The 23593-nt window shown below is 44.8% G+C and overlaps 2 protein-coding genes across 3 annotated transcripts; one reads left to right on the forward strand and one right to left on the reverse strand.

The window, feature by feature from the left end:
• Positions 1-4805: 4805 nt before the first annotated feature.
• Positions 4806-9173, reverse strand: LOC127292922 (uncharacterized). 2 transcript variants are annotated; one of them, XM_051322554.2, is made up of 6 exons: positions 8946-9173; positions 8360-8466; positions 7277-7865; positions 7067-7174; positions 6680-6959; positions 4806-5218 (listed from the first exon to the last, which is right to left on the reverse strand). In XM_051322554.2, exons 3-6 carry the CDS (start codon positions 7353-7355, stop codon positions 5107-5109), a joined length of 579 nt encoding a protein of 192 aa, XP_051178514.1. In that variant the 5' UTR covers positions 7356-7865; positions 8360-8466; positions 8946-9173; the 3' UTR covers positions 4806-5106. The 2 variants fall into 2 exon arrangements, with proteins under 2 accessions (XP_051178514.1, XP_051178458.1); XM_051322498.2 differs by lacking the exon at positions 4806-5218 and having other exon boundaries at positions 5607-6959.
• Positions 9174-12931: 3758 nt separating this feature from the next.
• Positions 12932-14246, forward strand: LOC127301378 (uncharacterized). The gene has a single exon (XM_051331610.1). The coding sequence runs from the start codon at positions 12969-12971 to the stop codon at positions 13884-13886; it is 918 nt and encodes a 305-aa protein (XP_051187570.1). The 5' UTR covers positions 12932-12968; the 3' UTR covers positions 13887-14246.
• The last annotated feature ends 9347 nt before the right edge of the window (positions 14247-23593 follow it).

Genomic DNA, 23593 nt, shown 5'->3' on the forward strand with positions numbered 1-23593 from the left:
AGCGGCGCATTGGTATAAATTGCTAAAGAATAGTCATTCTCTTGGTTGGGAGGAAATTGTATCTCTCTTTTATTCTAAATTTTATCCTCCTCATGAAGTGCATATTGATAGGAATTACATTTATAACTTTTATCCTCGTGATGAAGAGAGTATTTCCCAAGCATGGGGGAGATTGAAGTCACTAATGCTCAAATGTCCCATTCATGAGCTTCCTCGTAATGTTATTATTAATAATTTTTATGCGAGGCTTTCAGTACATCACAAGGACTATCTAGATGCCTGTTCGGAGGGATCTTTCACAAGCAAGGAGGTTGAAGCTAGGTGGGATCTTCTTGATCAGATTGAGGAGAACGCTGAAGGATGGGAGAACAACAAAGGTAAAGAGTCAGGTATAAATTATGATTATGAATGCATTAAAGCCTTTATGGTTACTGATAAATTTCGAAATATGAGCGCTCCTTATGGTCTTGACTCTCAAGTTGCTGCAAATCTTTATAAAGCCTTTGCTTCTCATTTTGAATTGCCTAAGAAGAATTTCGATAAGTATCATGAATCTTTTAAAGAGGCTTGCATGAAGAATGAAATTGTTGTTAATGATTGCAATAAACATGCTCAAACTCCTAAGACTGCTATTTCCTATAAGCATGTTAGTTTTTGTGGAATGCATAGACCTTGTGGAATTAATCAAATCGAAGATGAATATTGTATCCATCATATTAATGAAAAAACTAGAAAGTGGGCTAGGGCTCTAGATGATCTTGGTAAAAAAGTTTGTGCCCTCTATCCTTTTATTTGTGAAGTTTGCCATAGAGTGGGTCATTTTAATTTTCAATGCTCCTCCAATGATAATTTGAACCCCATGAGTGCTGTAAATTTGTATTGTGATGATGAAATTACTCCTAATCAGCATGATGAACTTACTTTATTTTTGTGGTGTGAAGAGCTATCAAGAAAAATCTCTTTGTTACATATGAGTGATCTTGATATTGATGATGTCCTGCATGGGTGATTTTCTTATTGCATTGATAATAGCCATACAAATACTTACATACAAAATATTTTAGAAGATGACACCTTGCCAAAATATGATAGGACCGCTGTGTGTTTTGAACTAATTAATGAAAAGGAGGAATCCTCCCAAGTTTCTTCTATTGTTTCTGAAAGTAAATCAGGTTATGCGGACAAGCCACCCTTCAAGCCTCTTCCTCCTAAAGAAGGGAACGAGGAGAAGGAAGAGAATAAGAAGAAGAAGGGAACGAAGAAGAAGAAGAAGAAGAAGGAGAATAAAGAGAAAGAGGTAACGGCATATCCCGCGTGAATGAGATAACGCTAGGTAACCGTAAGTATGTTGCTCCTAATGATTATTATGATAATGAATCTGAGTACAATGATCTTCCTATGCCCTTTACCTACATTACTGATCATGATTTGAAAGAGCACACTACTTTTGATATTGCAAATCTCTGGGAAACTAATTCTGAAAATGATGATGTTAATAATTGCCATAGTATCAGTACTGTCTATGTTTCCTCCCATAATGATATAGAAAGCTCTAAGCTTGGGGATGAGGTGTTTGAAAATCCTTTTGCTACTGATCATTATATGTTTGATACATCTCCTTCTAGTAACAATGATGGTATGGTCACAGATGAACCTAGTGTGAAAGATAATTATTCTATTTCTTATGATGACACTGTGCCTCCAATCTTTGATGATTATTATAAAGAATGCTATGATATAGGCTATAACTATCCTTATGAAACTTGTCATAGTTATGATTGGATTGCCAAAAACAATTCCCTTAATATGCAACTTGTTTACCATGTTAAAATTCTTGATAATAATCTTGCTCCAATTACTATTAATGAGAAGAACTCTTCTTATGCCAAAATTAATGATACTTCTATGCATATGAACCATGATAAGAATGTTTTAAGTGATGGGTATATTGTGGATTTCATCAATGATGCTACTGAAAGTTATTATGAGAGAGGGAAACATGGTTATATGCATTTTAATAATATCAAGTTTCCCCTCTTTATGTTGAGAATCTTGAAGTTACTCGTGTTTTATCTTCCTATGCTTGTCACTTTGTTCCTCATGAATTCATTTGTGTACAAGATTCCTTTGCATAGGAAGCATGTTAGTCTTAAAGGTGTTTTGAATTTGCTTCTTGATGCTATCTTTTGCTTCAAATACTATTTCTTGCGAGTGCATCATTAAAACTGCTGAGCCCATCTTAATGGCTATAAAGAAAAAATTTCTTGGGAGATAACCCATGTGTTTATTTTGCTACAGTAACTTTGTTTTATATTTGAGTCTTGGAAGTTGTTACTACTGTATCAACCTCTCCTTATCTTTATTTTATTGCATTTTTGTGCCAAGTAAAGTCTTTGATAGCAAGTTTGATACTAGATTTGGATTACTGCGCAGAAACAGATTTCTTGCTGTCACGAATCTGGGTTAAATTCTCTGTAGGTAACTCAGAAAATTCTACAAATTTACGTGAGTGATCCTCAGATATGTACGCAACTTTGATTCAATTTGAGCATTTTCATTTGAGCAAGTCTGGTGCCTCTTAGAAATTCATCTTTACGGACTGTTCTGTTTTGACAGATTCTGCCTTTTATTTCGCATTGCCTCTTTTGCTGTGTTGGATGGATTTCTTTGTTCCATTAACTTCCAGTAGCTTTGGGCAATGTCCAGAAGTGTTAAGAATGATTGTGTCACCTCTGAACACGTGAATTTTGATTATGCACTAACCCTCTAATGAGTTGCTTTGAGTTTGGTATGGAGGAAGTTTTCAAGGGTCAAGAGAGGAGGATGATACAATATGATCAAGAAGAGTGAAAGCTCTAAGCTTGGGGATGCCCCGGTGGTTTATCGCTGCATATTTCAAGAAGACTCAAGCATCTAAGCTTGGGGATGCCCAAGGCATCCCCTTCTTCATCGACAACATTATCAGGTTCCTCTAGTGAAACTATATTTTTATTCCGTCACATCTTATGTGCTTTACTTGGAGCGTCTGTTTGTTTTTGTTTTTGTTTTTGTTTGAATAAATGCATGCTTGTGTGGGAGAGAGGCACGCTCCGCTGGTTCATGTGAACACATGTGTTCTTAGCTTTTAATTTTCATGGCGAAGGTTGAAACTGCTTCGTTAATTGTTATATGGTTGGAAACGGGAAATGCTACATGTAGTAAGTGGTATAATATCTTGAACAATGTGATACTTGGCAATTGTTGTGCTCATGATTAAGCTCTTGCATCATATACTTTGCACCTATTAGTGAAGAAATACATAGAGCTTGCTAAAATTTGGTTTGCATGATTGGTCTCTCTAAGGTCTAGATATTTTCTAGTAAGGGTATGAACAACAAGGAAGACAGTGTAGAGTCTTATAATGCTTGCAATATGTTTTTATGTGAGTTTTGCTGTACCGGTTCATACTTGTGTTTGCTTCAAACAACCTTGCTAGCCTAAGCCTTGTATTGAGAGGGAATACTTCTCGTGCATCCAAATCCTTGAGCCAAACACTATGCCATTTGTATCCACCATACCTACCTACTACATGGTATTTCTCTGCCATTCCAAAGTAAATTGCTTGAGTGCTATCTTTAAACAATTCAAAATTTATCACCTCTGATTTGTGTCAATGTTTTATAGCTCATGAGGAAGTATGTGGTGTTTATCTTTCAAATCTTGTTGGGCAACTTTCACCAATGGACTAGTGGCTTCATCCGCTTATCCAATAATTATGCAAAAATAGCTGGCAATGGGATTCCCAGTCCCAAATTAACTAACCTTCATAATTTTACAAAAAAAATAGACACTCCTCCATGGTATGTGATTGTTGGACGGCACCCGAGGATTCGGTTAGCCATGGCTTGAGAAAGCAAAGGTGGGGAGGAGTGTCATCTAAATAAAACTAAAATAAAAAGATACTCCTTCATGGTATGAGATTGTTGGCAGGCACCCGAGGATTCGGTTAGCCATGGTTTGTGAAAGCAAGGTTGGAAGGAGTGCCACCCAAAAATAAAAATCTTTCATGGGAGCCGCTCTTAGAAAGTCTGTCTGGCAAGGGGGTTAGAGTGCCCATTACCATTCGTTGACAACAACAAACACCTCTCAAAACTTTACTTTTATGCTCTCTTTATGTTTTCAAAATAAAAGCTCTAGCACAAATATAGCAATCCATGCTTCCCTCTGCGAAGGGCCTTTCTTCTACTTTTACTAGTACATATGCACGTGCAGCGCACGTCGGCAAAAGAAATGAGAATAATACATATTACCTATGTTTATTAAAACATGGCGTATAAATTTTTTTCTGAAGTCAGCTAAAGTAAAGTTTGATTAAGTTTACTGAAAAAACTATAAAAAATTATTACACTGTATCAATATAACATGAAAATATCCTCGATATATTTAATAAGATTGATTTGACATTGTAGGTTTCCATAGTTTTTCTGGAAGTTTGGCCAAACTCAACATGCTTTTACTTCTGACAAGATTTACACGCATCAGATGAGTAAATGTATGGGAGATACGTGAGTTTCAGTATTTCATAGATAATATTTGTACATTCCAGAACATGTTGTACATACAAATTAAAAACAAATTTTCATGGACCATATGTCTGCCCTGGCCAGCCAATAGTTGACTTGTGCTCTATCACGGCTTATGAGCAGTCAACAAATTCTCATGTGCCAGAAAAAATTACAAGTTGAGATTGGAGGCTTTATGGAGCACAACACTTTACCATCAAATTGTCAGAATTTTTGTAACGAACAATTTGCATATTTGGCAAGTGAAGTTGTAATTGTAGAACAGGAGGAGACATCTCGCTGAGATTAAAAGAAAAAATCCTCCATATTGCTTCAGGAGGTGATATAAACCTGGCATCTCTGTACTGACGGATTTCATCAATAACTGTATCTCCTGCAGATTCTAGGATAAAAGAAGCACGATCATGGCCTTTATATATATACTTAAATAAATACTTGACAGCCTTAATACTGGAGCAAACTTCAATATTGATATGGCAATTGTATCTCATAAGAAGGTATGGATTGTATGGAACAACCCATCTGTTATCCAAAACTGCTCCCCTTATGCGTACTTGACGACCATCATCCCTGCGTCTGTAGATTGGATATGAGTCATCTCCTTGCAACGTGGCCTCCGAAAATGGGCGGGGATAGTGGTATCTACAATTTCCATCCTGCATGCAGGAATTTTTTCTATTGAGAACACCACATGGACCATGTATCATGTGTTTAATAACTAAATCGTGCAGCACTGGATACTTAACTTTATCAGGAATTTCGGCGGATATAATCTGGTCATACTGGTCAGGGTTGTTTATTTTGTAATTTGACTTCAGAATTATCAAGAAATGTGCATGGGGAAGTCCCCTTTTTTGAAATTCAATCACATACACGTGAGCAGCAACTTCCCCAAAGAATTTCTTCTTAAATATAAGCTTCTTCAGATCCTCTAATTTTGCCTTAAAGACCCGTGCTACCAAGTCTGGTCGATCTTGCGCCGATTGGCCGGGTGCGAGCTCTTTTATTATCTCTTCCCAATTTGGGTTGCATGTCATCGTTAGAAATAAATCTGGTTTCCCAAACCGCTGCACCAAGGCCATAGCATCCAAATACCTTCGACGCATGTCCCTCGGACCCCCAATGAAAGAGGGAGGGAGTACAATGCGCCTTCCAATCATGCATGCACGGGTCTCACCAGCAACAACACTATCAACCAACCCTTGATACAGATCTGCTCGTATGAGAATTTGATTTGATGGTTTTAAGTAGAATGCCAATCTTATTGATTCAATCTTTATGTACATATCAACAATGTATTGTTGAGTGAGTCGTTTTCCAAAAAGTAAGACATTAAATTCTCTGTCTCGAATTTGCAATTTGAAACAATAATATTCCCTTGGTGAAACACAAGAACCGGAGTTGTACTCTTGCCCTATACAACGCAAAATGTTTACATTAAATTATGAAAAAAAAATAGAAATGACTACACCCTCAAAATATATAACTATTTACCTTCTTCATCGAGGTCATTTACTTGATGGCTATTAAGAGTTGCATTTTTTCCAACTTTCGGTATATTCAGGTTCCAACCAACTTCCCCATTCGGGAAGAAAAGTGGGTATGACAGTGGATCGTAGCAACCTTGGTATGCTTTTATGTATTGTGGCTTATCTGATTTACCATATACAATTATACTCCTCTCAAAGTGACCTTGTGGATTATTTCCCTCTACCCAGATTGCTGCTACTTGTGACGTAGTGGGTGCATTATATACTCGTTGATCTAAACAAATGTCTGTGTTAAGCTCAATTCGATATTCATCGAGATTTGAGACTGAACCAAGGCTTTGAAATGCTTGGGCATAAGGATTACTATGTGAAAGTATGTGCGTCAACTTTCTGATTAGAACTCTATCAAGATTAGGGGAGTGTCGGAATCTATGTTGCAAGTCCAGATCAGTGTCATAAAAGTATAGTTGTAGATGTTTGGGGCCATCCCCCGTTGGAACCAATTGGTCAATTCCATGATACATTTGACCTTGTGCACGGAAAGTGTAAACTCCAGACCTTTTATTGCAATATCGCTGGTCTAACATAACACCAAGAGAGGTAAACGAAAAGTGTGAATTGAAGTACCGTATATTATCTTGGAAAAACTTAGCTTCTGGATCTTGACTTGTGTACAATCGACGCAGTTCGTCAGGAACACTTGGAGTTACTATCGTGACTCTGCCTCCCATACAACAAAATGTTGGTTTCTCATACTGAAACCTTTTTGCGCCGCAATGGTTGCAATTAGGTACTGCCTCCAAGACATGATTACCACTTGGTAAATTCTGATATATGTGATCATATGGATCAGCTTGTGTTTCACGAATTGCACGGCTTGGTTCTTGATAGGACGCATATTCAGAACCTGTCCATTTTCTTGGGAAAGTGAGAAAACAGTATGTAATGATCACGATGTCTGCAAAAAAAAAAAAAACAAAAAAAATTAGGCTACATATGTATTAACACGTTTACCTCGTCCACATAATATATAGCTCTCATCATCTTCATCATCGCCTTCAAGCATATCCTGGGTTTGCCCATATTCAACTGTCATGTCATCTCCATTTTCACTGATATTACCTGATGATACGAATCATTTTAGTAAAACTGGTGGCCATAATTAACAATAATTATGAGTACAAGTAATTTATAAAAAACATTGTTATCTGGTGCTGAAATTACCTTGGTTAGCAGGAAAAATATTCATTGGGACGTAGATTGCATCTTCAGATTCAGAAACCATATGGTCATGAACTTCCATATAAGTATGTTGACTAAGTAAGCTGTCACTTTGTCCAGCTCTATTTTTTTCTATTACTGCAACCTACCCAATCAGTCTTATCGTGTGGATTACTACAACCTGCTAACTGAGACTTTCTTCTGTTCTTATACTCACGATTCCTTTGCAAGTATGCTTCTCTTTGTTCTGGTGTCAAGTGTGAGTACCAGCTAGTGCCACGTTGCCGCTTACGTTGACTGCTATTTTTCAATGCAATATCTGCATCTTGATATTCAAGAGAAGTAGAAGATGCATATACTCCAGACTGACTAACTGTGCCACAAGTTCCATTATCTGGGTGGCACATATTTGACTGGATATTTGTTTGCCCAGTTATGAACTGTGCACTACTACCACTTGCATTGTTATCTCGTTTAGCTCGTTTGTACTCACGATTCCTCTGTAAATAAGCTTCTCTTTGAATTGGTGTCATTCCCAAGTATCTATCCCGGTCACGATAGCGCTTACGCTGTGCAGGATTCATCGGTACATCTGTTGGTTCAACAACATGATGATTTAGCTCAGTAAAATTAGCCCATGTATGAGTACACATAACAAAGCATATGCCATCCAGAAAATAAATAAAGATTAAGCTATATTCAAGAAGATGATTAGATTAGATAGACATAGAACACTACCATTCCAATAATGTTGAATTATCCACTACTGTGACATATTCAAAAAAAAAAAAGACCTCATACCGATTGAACAGACCTCACATGTGATCACCTACATTCATATGATGAGCACATAGAACTGGATGAAATCAGTTTAATCTTTTCTAATGACTTTGTACCTCCAACTGAGCGGACCTCCTATGTAACTATCCGCACTCATAAGATGAGCGCAAATAACTGGATGAAATCAGTTTACATCTTATATTACTGTACATCTCAGGAGACCGCAAAGTTATTTATTTACTGTGATCGGAACAGTAGACCCAGGATTAAAGATTATGCACTTTTTTTAGGGTAAGGATTGTGTACCTGACACTGATAAATGTGAAGCAAATGAGCTGATATTCAGGCCGGAATGTTGACACAGAGTCATGCGGGACGCCGAGGCTGGTCTTCTGAAGTTGCAAAACCCAAATCTATAGAGAAGTGTGAACACCATGTTCGGTATTAGACATATACATAAGCCAAGATGTAAGAGCATATAATTTACGAACAGATCAGAACAGTTTATCTAACGATGCCATGTGATATAATAAAGGAAAGAAAATTGATGAGTCTCAAATGGCAGACACGTACTGAACCAACTGACAAAAAAAGGTACAAAATTTGGACCAATCAACTTATCCATTCGAGTCTGGTATGCAAATTCACAACCACACACTAATCCCATTTACTCCTATTGGTATATCACTGATCAGCAGTTCCGACAAAAACACAAACACCTGACGTGCATAAACACACATAGCCACCTCAAGGACAGAAAAAGCGGAGATTTGCAATGTACAAGAAAAAGAGAAGTTGTTAGCCAGAAGCACTGACTGTGACGTTACTCCAATGTGATAAATGACCAAGAAAATCTGGAACCAACAGAAAAGAAAGATAGCGATGTGCTTACCTGTTGCCTATGCACTTCAGCTCCCACCCGTAGATCCCACAGGCTAGATGCAGGCGAAAGCAAAGCAAGAAGATGCAACCGTAGCAGGGTGTAGAGAATAGGTGGAGGGGATGGAGATGCTAGCTTTGGCGCGCTGGCTGTGTATGGTGTCCGGGAGTTCCGCAGGCAAACTGGATTCAAATTTGGCCGGCGCCATACCGAGTCAGTCAAGAGCTATCTAGAACGTGCGGGCTGGTTCAGGCACATGTGGAAAGCGGTGCAGCGAATCCGGTAAATATTAGCCGTTGGATCCAGGAGAATAACGTCCGATGGAGGGTGGATAGCAGTGAAAGATAGCAAATCAATGGTTGGGATTGAGTTTGGCTTGCTCCGGCGGGAAAGTTGAAATAGAGGTGGTAAATCCAAATTCAAAACTGCTACACTATAGGTGTAGAGATGTTGAGTCAGTTTACCTATTTCCTACTGTCTTAGAAGCAAACACTTGTGTTAACTGTGCATTGATTCTAACATACTTGCTTATTGCACTTATTATATTACTTTATGTTGACAATATCCATGAGATATACATGTTACAAGTTGAAAGCAACCGCTGAAACTTAATCTTCCTTTGTGTTGCTTCAATGCCTCTACTATGAATTTATTGCTTTATGAGTTAACTCTTATGCAAGACTTATTGATGCTTGTCTTGAAAGTACTATTCATGAAAAGTCTTTGCTATATGATTCAATTGTTTACTCATTGTCTTTACCATTGCTTTGAATCGCTGCATTCATCTCATATGTTGTACAATAGTATGATTAAGATCATGTTGGTAGCATGTCACTTCAGAAATTATCTTTGTTATCGTTTACCTACTCGAGGACGAGTAGGAACTAAGCTTGGGGATGCTGATACGTCTCCAACATATCTATAATTTCTGATGTTCCATGCTTGTTTAATGACAATACCTACATGTTTTGTTCACACTTTATATCATTTTTATGCGTTTTCCGGAACTAACCTATTGACGAGATGCCGAAGTGCCAGTTCCTGTTTTCTGCTTTTTTTGGTTTCAGAAATCCTAGTAAGGAATATTCTCGGAATTGGATGAAATCAACGCCCAACATCTTAGAATCCCACGAAGCTTCCAGAACACCCGAGAGCCACCAGAGGAGGTCCCTGTGGGCCCCAGATGACAGGCCGGCGCGGCCAGGGGGTGGGCCGCGCCCCCTACTGTGTCGTCGCCTCGTCAGCCCTCCGACTCCGCCTCTTCGCCTATTTAAAGGTCCCTGACCTAAATCTTCGATACGGAAAAGCCACGGTACGAGAAACCTTCCAGAGCCGCCGCCATCGCGAAGCCAAGATCTGGGGGACAGGAGTCTCTGTTCCGGCACGCCGCCGGGACGGGGAAGTGCCCCCGGAAGGCATCTCCATCGACACCACCGCCATCTTCATCACCGCTGCTGTCTCCCATGAGGAGGGAGTAGTTCTCCATCGAGGCTAAGGGGCTGTACCGGTAGCTATGTGGTTAATCTCTCTCCTATGTACTTCAATACAATAATCTCATGAGCTGCCTTACATGATTGAGATTCATATGATGATGCTTGTAATCTAGATGTCATTATGCTAGTCAAGTGGATTTTACTTATGTGATCTCCGGAGACTCCTTGTCCCACGTATGTAAAGGTGACAGTGTGTGCACCGTGTGGGTCTCTTAGGCTATATTTCACAGAATACTTATTCACTGTTATGAATAGCATAGTGAAGTGCTTATTTATATCCCTTTATGATTACAATGTGTTTTGTATCACTATTGATCTATCATGCACTCTAAGTTATTTAAATATGAATATCGAATATTGTGGAGCTTGTTAACTCCGGCATTGAGGGTTCGTGTAATCCTACACAATTAGTGGTGTTCATCATCCAACAACAGAGTGTAGAGTGGTTTTATTATGTGATCAATGTTGAGAGTGTCCACTAGCGAAAGTATAATCCCTAGGCCTTGTTCCCGAATACTGCAATCATCGCTTGTTTACTGTTTTACTGCATCTGTACTGCCTGCAATATTACCATCATCAACCACACGCCAGTTGTAGCATCAAGCTATTTTCTGGTGCCGTTACTACTGCTCATATATATTCATACCACATGTATTTCACTATCTCTTCGCCGAACTAGTGCACCTATACATCTGACAAGTGTATTAGGTGTGTTGGGGACACAAGAGACTTCTTGCTTTGTGGTTGCAGGGTTGCTTGAGAGGGATATCTTTGACCTCTTCCTCCCTGAGTTCGATAAACCATGGGTGATCCACTTAAGGGAAAACTTGCTGCTGTTCTACAAACCTCTGCTCTTGGAGGCCCAACACTGTCTACAGGAAAAGAAGCGTGGGTAGACATCAGTAGACTCCATATTATTTCATGTGATGGATGACATCTGCTTATCATACTAAGGTTTAACTTATCCTCTTATATCTCCAAAGAATAATCATGCAATGAACATGATCAACTTACTCTCAATAGATTCTTGCTTAAGGTTCTTAGGGTTTATGATCATTACCAAGTTGTGATGATTAAGGGTTTGGCTTCCTAAGGTATCACTTAGTGACATAGGGATCTCACCTCCTAGATCAAGTGTTTGCTCCAACACTAGAGTATACCACTTCTCTTATATTCTCTTGAATAGGCCTAACTAAGATTACTATCAATAACTTCTCTTACTTGAAGGTGACTATAATAATAACTTAGAGTTCTAATCAAGGAATGATGATACGATCATATGGATATATGTATAGTTCTCTCCCTCAAAACCAAGTGTTGGCTCAACTAACTTGAGTGTAACACTTTATCCCGAGCTCTCTTATATAGGCAATGATTACTCTAGGGTTTATGATGTGCTCACATGATCTCCTTAAGTATATAGGTTAAGTCTCGACTTGGCTAGCTTCGTTTTGGTTAGTTTCTACTTTACTTCTTTAAAAATCTGGTTGTATTCCATTATAGTTGTATTGCCTCACCACTTCTCATTGAGATGGATTATATCATAGCGTTCCAACTCAAAAGATGATGTTGATAGCATCTGACTGAATGTATATAATTCTCTACTGTCTAGGGTTTGATGTAGATGGATTTGTAATAGATACAAGCATGATAGACAAGGCTTTTGTTGATGTCCTTGTCATGAGTTCAAGATTAGGGTTGAAGAGATACCATGAGGATCATGATAAGAGCAATAATTTAGTTAAATACATGGAAAACACAAGTTAAGAATAGTTTCTCCATTTTCTTGTTACTTGATTTGCAGTTGAATAGATATCCATATGTTATGGCAAGGAATATCATCTTATGATCTCTTTAGAAGATCTAGTATTTAATCCTTACTTAAGGTGTTGTGTAATAGTTCTAGTTCCATATGATCTAACCCATAGATCTACCCAAAACAATGTTTTAGCAAAGGTCACATTAAGGTTTATATATAGCGCTTGACTTCATGATCTACTTCAATTCCATCAACTCAAGTAAAACTTCGGCTACTGTGACAAGTTTTATTTGACGCGAAAATTCACCAGATTTTCTATGCATGAAAGTAATGCACACATCTGTTTCCTCTCTTTTTGTAACCCTAAATCATAGGATGTTACAGGATCGCCGTCCACTGGCGGTGGCGAGAGGTAAGGGAGGTGAGGGTGGAGGGCGGCGGCGGATAAGTTGCAGGCTTGCACCCGAGACAAATATCCTGACCATTGAATTACTTGCTGACCTATAAGTTACACGTGAGCTGCAGCTATGTTGTAAGGGTTGAGTGCTGCGATCTAGGGATGCCCCAAAGTGTATTTTACAAACTTTTAGTTTGGGAGTTAGCTGTGATTGAAAAATAGAAAATAACTTCAGATTTAGCTTTATGCTTTTTAGAGAAGTGGCACTAGTCACTACCGACTCCATGCCGGCTCGATCAGCTTATATAAACGAATGAACCCATCCATCCATTGCTCCCCTCCTCCAGACACCACCCCCTCTCCCTCGCAGTCTACTCTTACCAGAGATGACCTGCTCCATCCTCCTCAGGTCGGCGGCGGTCGCCGTGGTCGTGGCCGTCCTGTCGGCCACGGCGGGCGCGTCGTCGTTCAGCCCCACCGCGCCTCTCCCCTCTGACCTCCTTTTGTCAACTCCCTTTCTCTGGATCACCGCGAACGTCATCATCGTCTGCCTCTTCGTATTCTCCTATCGACACCACACCGGAGCGGTCGTATCCTCCTCATCGGGCGGCGACGTATCAGCGACCATGGACGGCCTCTTTGAACTTGACCTATTTGCTGCCGCTCCGGACGCTGTCGTGGCGTCGGACCTGGTCTCGGTGAGGCAGCCACGGCAAGCAAGAACAGCCAAGAACCCGGCCGGCCGCCCCCGCGTGCGCAAGCAGTCGGTAGGCGAGGACAAGCCAAGGGCAGCCGTCGTTGCGGAGGCCACGCCCGGCGTCAAGGTGGAGCACATCGAGGAGGTAGGCGCCGCCGCCGCTGCGACTGCGTCCGAGCCCGCTGGCACCGACGACGTGTCGATGGACTCGGCGTGGCAGTCCATCGTGCGGAGAGGCGCGGCGCGGCCGGTGGCAGTGCGCAAGAGCGAGACGTGGGGCGGCGAGGAGCTGCCGCGGATGCGGCGCACGGCCGACACGGCCGTCTCCGTGCGGAGGGAGATGCGGAAGTCGGCGTCGATGATCCCGCCCTCGCCGCCGCACCCGAGCGTGGCGTCGTCGTCCTCTCCCGTAGCGGCGAAGCAGGGGTGGCGCACCAGGGACGTGCTGGTGATGGCGCATGACGAGCTCCTGCACCGCGCCGAGAGCTTCATCCGCAGGCAGCACGAGCACCTGCGCATCCAGCGCCAGGAGTCCGACCAGCGCCAGATAGCCATGGATCAGCAAAACAGCGGCTTGCTGCGCGCCGCCGCGCCAATCCGCGTCTAGTCAGCGCGACGCCACAATTACATGACCGAGCACACTCCATGCATCGATCGCTTATGGTCGCACGGAAGACTGTACCGAAGTTAGCAAGCTAGCAACCTCCTTCGATGAAGAGACGTACAAAAGTGCCGCCTTGGCATGAAATAGTTAGCTAAATGGAACGATGTACAGCATAGGTAGAGTAGAATCCGGCCATGGCTGTGAATGTGGCAAACTGAAGCAGTACCGGTCATGCACCGCAACCTCCTTCGATCGATGTAGATTAAATCCCCATGTAAAGATTATGTTTGCGCGAGGGATCTTTAATACATGTAAATTATATAACCTCTAAATAAATGGTGAGTAGTAGCCGTTTCGTTGTTCTTCGATATATCTTGCTTAATTCTTAATTTGGTTCCAATAAAACAGACATATATTGTTCGATCGAAGCGCAAGAATTTCGGAAGAAATTTCCTTTCAGATGGTTTAATCAGGTATGATGCGTTCGTGTTATAACTGAATTTCCTCGAATGTAATGTGTGGACGAGATGCATGTTTCGGTTCATAGCCCAAGTTAGCTGCACTTTTCTTACTAAGCTGTTATAAAAAGAGAGAAAATTTGGCTGTCGATGTGGCAGCATTTGGAAATGCTCCAACGTCCTCAACTCTCCACGAGAAAATCTAGATCTAATCTAAAGTTCTTACATCTTCATAGATAGATTTTTTTTTGCGAAAAGGACCACCAATCTATTAATTATCATCAAAAACAGTACAAAGAACACCAAAAGTAATAAAAATTACAAAAAGATCTTTGAACTGTCTAGCGAAGACTACAAACACTGGAGCGAGCCGAAGGCGCTCCGCCGTCCTCGCCCCTCCATCATCGGAGCTGGGCAAAACTTGTCAAAGCAGAGCTTGTTGTAGTAGACAGATGGAAATTCGTCGTGCTATGACCCCAAAGGACCAATACAGCAAAGCAGCAACCAACGCCAATGATGAGAACCGTAAATCGGAAAGGCTAAACATATAACCACACCGACGAACACGAAGATGGGCCGGATCCGAGGAGATCCGCTGGACACAAAATTTCACGCGCCCTTCGCTACCACCGGAGCGAGGATAGGGCAAAGAGGACCTTATTCTGCCATCGAGATGTAGCCGCCACCTCATCATCCCAAAGAAGACAATGAAAAAGAACCTAAAAAAATAACAAGAAACCTCCCGTCGACGAGAGGCCGTGGTCCGCCACACCTCCAAGGCCCTAAGGCCACCGGAGGTGGAGCAGACCGGTAGCGTCTCCGACGAGAGGATGGAACCCTAGATGGGTTTCAGAAGTCGCCTCCCTCCTGGAGCCCGTACGCTGCTCGCTGCCTACCGGTTCGTTTACAGATTGTTGTAGGATGGAATTTTTTGTTTCAATTATATACTCTCTCCGGAAGTACATCAAACCTCTTGAAATGTCTATGATGGGGCAACAAGGATCTTCGCCAATTTGGTAACGTAGAGTCGTCGGTAGCAGTACGTGGGTGTGCTCATGTAACAGTGGCTCAGAATCAGGACCCTAATGCATCAGCCATTGCCCCACCGTTTCCCGTTTTGATCAAGTTGCACGTAACTCTCTTGTCCTATCAATGCATCAAGACGCAGGACTTTTGTATTTTCTCGAAAAAGAAAAACAAAAACAAAATCCACCTTACGAAGGGATATTCAAGGCATCCTAAAAGTTCCCATCTTGATCGTACAGGTGATGTTATCCTGATTTATCCATTTATCCCGTGTGATCCTCCCAAGATCTCTTTTGATCAAAAGCTGGACAGGAGTTTCCTCCCTGAACGTGTGGTGATATCAGATGATTGCGGTAAAGCGGCGATAGTACGACCATCCATGCAGAATTAGGAGAAACATAGTTGACTAGATAGAGAAGCTAAGGCAACTAGACAGCTACAGGCCGTGTCATGTTGTCATGTTGACCCCCTATACGTGCACTACATTTCAACATAGCTACCTGGAAACCGGCAGCTTCAGGCAATTCAGCAGCTGGAAAATCCACATGAAACCTTATAAGATTCGGGCCACTTTCCATGGCTTCCCTCTCAGGTCTGCATTGTTCTACTGTAATGTGCAAGATCTCGTGCGTTTAGAGAGAGAGAGAGAGAGAGAGAGAGAGAGAGATGCATCTTTCTTTCACGCCATGGTGGGTACGGAGTGCCGAACTGCCGATCCGCATATATACATCACTTCAACTGTTGTGCTTTTTTTTCTTTGAGATATCACCACATCTTTCAGAGAGCGAGATGCCGGTCCCACTGCTAATCCATCTTTCAGAGAGCATTGCCGCGCCGTGGCCCGCCATTGCTCGCTGGTTGAGGTGGATTGGGGAGAGAAGACATGGCTGGGGAGAGGAGGGAGACGGCGGTGGTGAATGTGGCGGGACGCGGTAGGTTCGGCGATAAAAAGAGGGAGCCGCGCGTGAATCCGAGGCGACGCGTCCGGCGAAGTCTGACCGGCGGCAGGCTTTTGAAGCGCGCGGAAGACGATTGGCCTCTGTCGCCGACAAGTCTGGACCACCATCCGCGCGGGAGGTTTTCTCTATGTTTCCCGCGCTTTCATTTTGTCCGGAGTCCCCGAGCGCTCCCCGGGGGGCCGGGGATGGCCCGAGCTCGCCGGACAGATGAAAGCCCAAATTCGAGCGAAAATGAGGAGCCGGGTGCACGGCTGGGTCATTTTCATCTATCAGGATGAAAAAAAGACGTCCTGAAGGCTCGTCGGGGAGACGGCTGGAAATGCTCTTAGCCATGCCATGTCTACTACCTTCCTTTGTGTAGCGTGCATGTTTTGGTTTGGTGCTGCTCGAGCACACGTACCAAACCCGGCCAGTAAGACACCAGCTGCCACAGTCGGCTAGTAGGGAATTGTACTTTGAAGGACCCGAGCCGAGCAACACTCATGTACTCCCTCCGTTCTAAAATAGTTTACATTTTAATTTTAAAATTTGTTCCAAAATACTCTACATTTTAGCTTTTAGTCAGCAACAACACTGAAAACTAGATGGTTTTACTCTCTTTATTGGACGTTGTTATTTTCAATATAGCTTGGATTGATTACTCACATATCTAAGTAGTAGTACTAATAAATGCAACACTAATTTATCTTATTTTTATAGAATGTAGAATAAATCAGAATGGAGGGAGTACTTGGAAAGTTCTGTTCTAAACAGTGGATAGTGTTAAAAATATATAGCCTAAATCTTTTGAACAGTTAGGATTTTTGAATGATTAGTGCATTAATTTAATATGGTATCAAAGCTACTCCGGCTAAGGCATTATTTTGAACAGTAGGAGTTCTTAAGTTGAAACTCCAGCTAAGGCATTATTTAATTAAAAATATAATTGCAGCCACCTATTAATCTCACGCCTATGGCCTTCTTGTTTATCCAGCCTAGACATAAGAGGGAACGGGTTAAAATATACAGCCCATAACTGCACTAGTTGTTTGATGATTAGATTTTGGTTGTGGTATATATAGTGTATAGGAAGTTATTATGGTGTTGAAGCCTTGGAGGTGGAAGAAGCTTTCCAAACAAGTCCTCCCTCTCCGTTTGTAAACTTCCTAAGAGCATCTCCAGTCGCTTCCCTAAACCGTTCCCCAAAATGATTTGTGGCGCGCTGTACAAAGAAAACGTTTCCAGCCGCGTCTCCCAAAACAGTTTTTCGTCCGGCGCGGCCCGATACGGTGTCTGGCGCTCCGAGCCCATCCCCGCCCCACAGGAGACGCTCCGGGCACAACGAAAAGCGAGGCGAGGCGTGGCGGGACCGACGCGTCAGCGGCTTGGAAGCCTAAAACCCCGCCGCCTACCTTTGGTGAAGCGACGTTAATGGCGTCCCAGTTTTCCCAGGCAGGGACGCGTCTCGTCGTGCATGGCCGCATGGCCGTCCGCGTCGGCGTTATTGCGTGAAACCACCCGCTGCCGCCGCTGTACATTAAGAGGCCGTGCGGTTCATCCCAATCTCTCGCCGCTCCCAAATCTTCTCCTCGCCGCCCCCAGATTTTCTCCTCGCTGTTCCAAGCAATGTCGTTGTCCTCCCGCAAGATCGCCGCGGCGAACGGCTTTGGCCGCGGCAGCCTCACCGTGAAGGAGGCGTGGGCGTTGTACCGCGCGGGATATCCCGTCCCTCCGGACATGCGCCTGCCAAGCAGGGGCGGCTGGAAGATGGCCGTGAACGGCATAGGCGTCCCGCCGCCACCGATGCCGGGCACGGAGCGCTGGATGGACGCCATCAGGGCCCGGCGGGCTGCACTCGACGCCGAAGAGCGGGCCGATCCGACCTGGGCGGCCAAAAACAACGACGCCTGATGGGGCACCTACATCCAGGCGCAGTACGACATGGAGATGCGCAGCTCTACCGGCCTCGTCGACGGGCCGAAGAGCTGGAACAGGGACGGGCGCGCCCTGTTCTGGGGCGTTCCAGGGCGCACCCTGCAGAACGTCATCAACGGCATCCACAACGACGCTCCAAGGTTGGAGGCGCCGTCCTCACCGCCACGGTCTCCCACATCGCAATGGTTGCCGAGGAGGACGTACTCGTCCACCTCCAACTCTTCCTCCTCAGGACCGGCCCGATCGACGTCAACCTCGTCATACCGCTCCACGCCCTACATCGTCCCCAATCGCGATGCCCGTCAATCCGATGCGCGGCGGCAGCCGCAGCCGACGGCAGCAAGAGAGGCGCGGCGGTGCCCTCCTCATCCCGAAACCGGAGGTGAAGGAGGAGCAGGACAACGAGGAACCGTCGAAGGCGGCGCTGCTGGTGGAGTACGAGCGGCAGCAGCGGCTCATTGCTAGCAACGATGACCCCGAGGACTGCCCAGGGCTGCGAGCGGCGTACTTGGCGTTACTGAACGACAAGGTCGCATGGAGGGGCAACCTCGAGACGGTGATCGCCATGTCCATCCGCGACACTGGCAAACCACTCGTGGACCTCACCGACAATGGCGAGACAGGACCAAGCGGCCTGGTGAAGGATGAGCCCATCGACGAGCCCGACGAGCGCGTCAAGCAAGAGGTCGTCACCGACGACATGTACAACTTCCACCAGTACTACGACGCCTCCGGTCGCCGCAAGTACTTCTAGATTAGGTTTAGTTTAAATTTAGTCGAATCTCGTTCGAATCTATGTAATATATGCCAAATTTGGATGAATTTAATCGAATCTCGCTCAAGTTTTAAATTTCCGAAATTTTGTTTGGGGGACGCAACTGGGGAGCGACGTCCCCTAAACGCGGCACGAACAAAACACGTCCCCTAAATGCTCAATCCGACGCCGTTTGGGGGGACGCGACTGGAGATGCTCTAAGTGTCATATATTTAGAAACATTATGTATCATGAGGTGAATCTATTAAATCCCCGACCACCTTATCCTGGCTCCACTGCAGCCAGGTCGGAGCTGCAACACACTAGTAGGAAAAAGCCTACCTGTTGCATGTTAAGTTAGACTATCAGTCGCAGGCCCTGACGCGTGACTGGTACCTCGTTAGTGGTAAAGATCTAATAGTCGCGGAGGACTGTGACACACGACTAGTAAGCCCGTTATCTGTCGCGTGCCCTCTCCGCTTGGTGCTACCAACCTATTAGTCGCGTGCTTGCCTCGCACCACTGGTAACGCACTACCTTCCGCGTGTAGGCTGCACCCGCTTCTATTTGTTTATTAGGTACCCAGCCCACCTCTCATGCTCGGTACCAGTCCTGCTTCTTCGCTTATCAAACTTATTTCAGCAATTTTGACAGTTAAACACATATATGCATAAAAAATCTATTCACATTAATGAAGCCCCAATAAATTCGTATACATGAGATTCATATATACATATATGCATCTAATTAAACACACAATGTCGAGGTTTTGACCACGGCAGATGCTACGGGGTAGCACATGAGAGATGTAGGGCAAGGCGGCGTTGGAGATTCCGGAAACGAGTCGGCACACGATGTACCCAGGTTCACGTCCCCTCGGTGGAGGATCGCTACGTCCTGCTAGAAATCTACTATATGATCATAGTGTCGCCAGCGTTAGGCGACTTGCTTGGTGGTAGCCGCCGGAGGCGGAGGGGGAGATTAGATCTAAGGAGAGATTATCTGAGGTCCTCTCTTCTAGGGGGTGCCCCTGGTGGCTTTATATAGGCAGCCAGTTAGGGTTTACATGTATAAGGCTATTTGGGCCGCTACGCTTCATGGGCCTTCTGCCGATCCAGTCGCTCCGGTCTTCAGTCGCTAGAGCGCATGGCCCAGTCGCCCGCCGACTAGAACCGCCTTCGACTCTCTTCATCTGGCGAGTGAGCTTGGTGATGGGCCCCCTTGGGCGTATCCCCATCAGTAGTCCCCGAGCGCGTCGTGGATTCGGCGCGGGCTTGAGGCAGGGCGTGAAGAGGCTTGGCGATGGGTCGAGGTGAATCGGCGACGGGCTCCTGAAACAGAGGAAACAATCGTGAAACATGAGGCAGTCGAAATGAGCCAGTCGGCGTGAACTGGGGCCGACGAGAGCCGGCCGGCGAGAGCCGGGCCGGTGTCGAGCTGGCCGGCGTGGGCTAGTTGGCGAGGGCCAGTCGGTGTGGGCCAGTCGGCGACAGCCGGTCGGCAGGTGCCGCTATCGGAAGCGCGCCGAGTCCCCGAGCGGGCGAGTGGCGAGGTCGGGCGACCGGCGAGTGGCGCTGTCTGTAGTGCGCCGAGTCCCCGAGCGTGGCGAGTGGCGAGGTCGGGCGACCGGCGAGGAGCGCTGTCTGTAGCGCGCCGAGTCCCCGAGCGTGGCGAGTGGCGAGCTCGGGGATCGGCGAGTGGCGCTGTCCTGGAGCGCGCCGAGTCCCCGAGCGTGGCGGATGGCGAGCTCGGGCGACCGGCGAGTGGCGCTGTCTGGAGCGCGCCGAGTCCCCGAGCGTGGCGGATGGCGAGCTCGGGCGACCGGCGAGCGGCGCTGTCTGGAGCACGCCAAGTCCCCGAGCGTGGTGAGTGGCGAGAAAGACACCAGGCCGTTTTGCTAAGAAAGAGAAACAAGTACAACTGCAATAAGGTGTATTTATGAAATATATTGAACACTGTAAAGACGTGCGACTTGTAGATAAAACATGAATTGTTAAATGGATCAGTTAACATTATGAAAGGTTTATGCGTATCTTTTCATGAGTAAGCAGACCTCCAGCATCAAACGCTTGCCGGGTAACAGGGACGCGATGCCAGCCGTTGAACCCAGAGACAAGGTTGGCCTTTTGGTACCCAGCCTCACTACTTCGACGGACGCGAATAAACATCAGACAAAACTGAAACCGATACCAATTATGGTTTTGTAGTTCCTTAGAGGATTGTATGCGACGGTGTGGTCGGCTTTGCATATTGTACCAACAAGCGGATTTGTTTTGGACTGATATAACATGTACGAATGTTAATAAACTTAGCTGGACAGAGTCGACATGACGGGCGAGTCGGCGACATGTGAGTTTGTGTTGGCGAGTCCGCGTTTAGACGAGTACGCGGGAGGCCAGTCAAGTTGAACTCGACCGGGGCAATTGAGACTCACCAGTCGCCGGATCGCCTTCGCTCCATGGATCGATTCCTCCGTGGTATGCACATAAGAAACCACGTGAGATTAAGGATTAAGAATACCCAGATAGTTGATAGTTCCTATCAACTATCTGGGTATTCCGATTCATCATCGGAGATTGACGATAGCTGAATGGAAATTGGTCGAAGAAAGACTACAGAAGAGACTTAGTAGTTGGAAAGGTAAATTGCTATCTCTTGGAGGAAGATTGGTTCTCATTAATTCTGTACTCAGCAATATGGTGTTGTATATGATTTCCTTCTTCATCCTGCCAAAAGGTGTCTTACACAAACTCGATTATTATAGATCGAGATTCTTTTGGCAAGGGGATAGTGAAAAAAAGAAGTATCGACTAGTCAAATGGTCTGTTGTATGCCAACCTAAAGATATGGGTGGGTTAGGAGTTCATGACCTCGAGGCCAAGAACACAGCCTTATTGGGGAAGTGGCTTTTTAAACTCCTTACCGAGAATGGCGTATGGCAAACCTTGGTTAGAAGGAAGTACATACGAGAGAAAGCGTTATCTCCAAATCCTTTGGAAACCGGGAGATTCGCATTTTTGGGCTGGCCTAATGGCCGCGAAGAAATTTTTCTTCAAATTTGGTACTTTCATTATAAAGGATGGATCGCAGATAAGGTTTTGGGAGGATACATGGCTAGGGAATAGGCCCCTCTCAGAACAATATCCAGCAATCTTCAGCATTGTCCGTCGCAAAAGTGATACAATTGCTTCTGTAATGGCAACCTCACCACCAAATGTGACGTTTAGACGAGATTTAATCGGTCCGAGACTTATTGCATGGAACGCCTTACTGCTGCGTTTGGCATCCGTTCAGCTGTCGGAAGGGCATGATGAGTTTCGTTGGAACTTACATTCCAATGGGAAATTCTCTGTAAGTTCACTATATAATGCCATCCTCCAACCAGATATACCGGTTGATAAGAACAAAAATTTTTGGAAGATGAAGATACCGCTAAAAGTTAAGATCTTTGGCTGGTATTTGCGTCGTGGAGTAATCCTAACCAAAGACAATCTTCTGAAACGAAATTGGCATGGGAATTCACAGTGCGTTTTTTGTCAACAAGATGAGACAATTAAGCATCTGTTCTTCCAATGCCGCTTTGCCAGGTCTATATGGTCATGCATCCAAATAGCTTCAGATCTGTATCCCCCAACTAGTGTGTCCAATATTTTTGGTAATTGGCTACACGGTATTGATCACAGATTCAGAACGTTTATTACGGTGGGGGCGCTGGTCTAGCCAGAGACAGATGCAATCTGACTGCTGTTTGTTTGTTGATGTCGATCTGGCCAGTGTTGATGATGATGGATCCCGCCCGGATCACCACTCCAAGCGCCGCATGCTCCACGGTGGGCGTCACTGTCGAGGTTTTGACCACGGCAGATGCTACGGGGTAGCACATGAGAGATGTAGGGCAAGGCGGCGTTGGAGATTCCGGAAACGAGTCGGCACACGATGTACCCAGGTTCACGTCCCCTCGGTGGAGGATCGCTACGTCCTGCTAGAAATCTACTATATGATCATAGTGTCGCCAGCGTTAGGCGACTTGCTTGGTGGTAGCCGCCGGAGACGGAGGGGGAGATTAGATCTAAGGAGAGATTATCTGAGGTCCTCTCTTCTAGGGGGTGACCCTGGTGGCTTTATATAGGCAGCCAGTTAGGGTTTACATGTATAAGGCTATTTGGACCGCTACGCTTCATGGGCCTTCTGCCGATCCAGTCGCTCCGGTCTTCAGTCGCTAGAGCGCATGGCCCAGTCGCCCGCCGACTGGAACCGCCTTCGGCTCTCTTCATCTGGCGAGTGAGCTTGGTGATGTGCCCCCTTGGGCGTATCCCCATCACACAATAACTAGAAGAATCACATACATATATATATATATTACAACAAATCCGCAATCACATGCATATATTGGCTACCATCGGTGGCCCCGTTGCCACCTCTACCATCGATGGTGCTGGCCATCGCGGTGCTCCGGTTGCTCTCTCCGGCATCGGTGTGGTCTCGTTTCTCTCGCCGATATGTATCAGAAACAGACCAAGATATTATTATAACCAAAAAAAAGACAGAGTTATATACAAAAGACAAACTAAAAATGCAAATCTAAGAAAGAGCTATGGA

Source organism: Lolium perenne, chromosome 1 (assembly GCF_019359855.2).
Source record: "Lolium perenne isolate Kyuss_39 chromosome 1, Kyuss_2.0, whole genome shotgun sequence".
Classification (NCBI taxonomy): domain Eukaryota; kingdom Viridiplantae; phylum Streptophyta; class Magnoliopsida; order Poales; family Poaceae; genus Lolium; species Lolium perenne.

Coding starts and splice junctions, on each gene's coding strand:
- LOC127301378 (XM_051331610.1), top strand. CDS start 12,969: ATGACCTGCTCCATCCTCCTCAGGTCGGCGGCGGTCGCCGTGGTCGTG.
- LOC127292922 (XM_051322498.2), bottom strand. CDS start 7,355: ATGGAAGTTCATGACCATATGGTTTCTGAATCTGAAGATGCAATCTAC. Junction 7,175..7,276: donor TATTTTTCCTGCTAACCAAG/GTAATTTCAGCA, acceptor TCGTATCATCAG/GTAATATCAGTGAAAATGGA. Junction 6,960..7,066: donor CTATATATTATGTGGACGAG/GTAAACGTGTTA, acceptor GAAAATGGACAG/GTTCTGAATATGCGTCCTAT.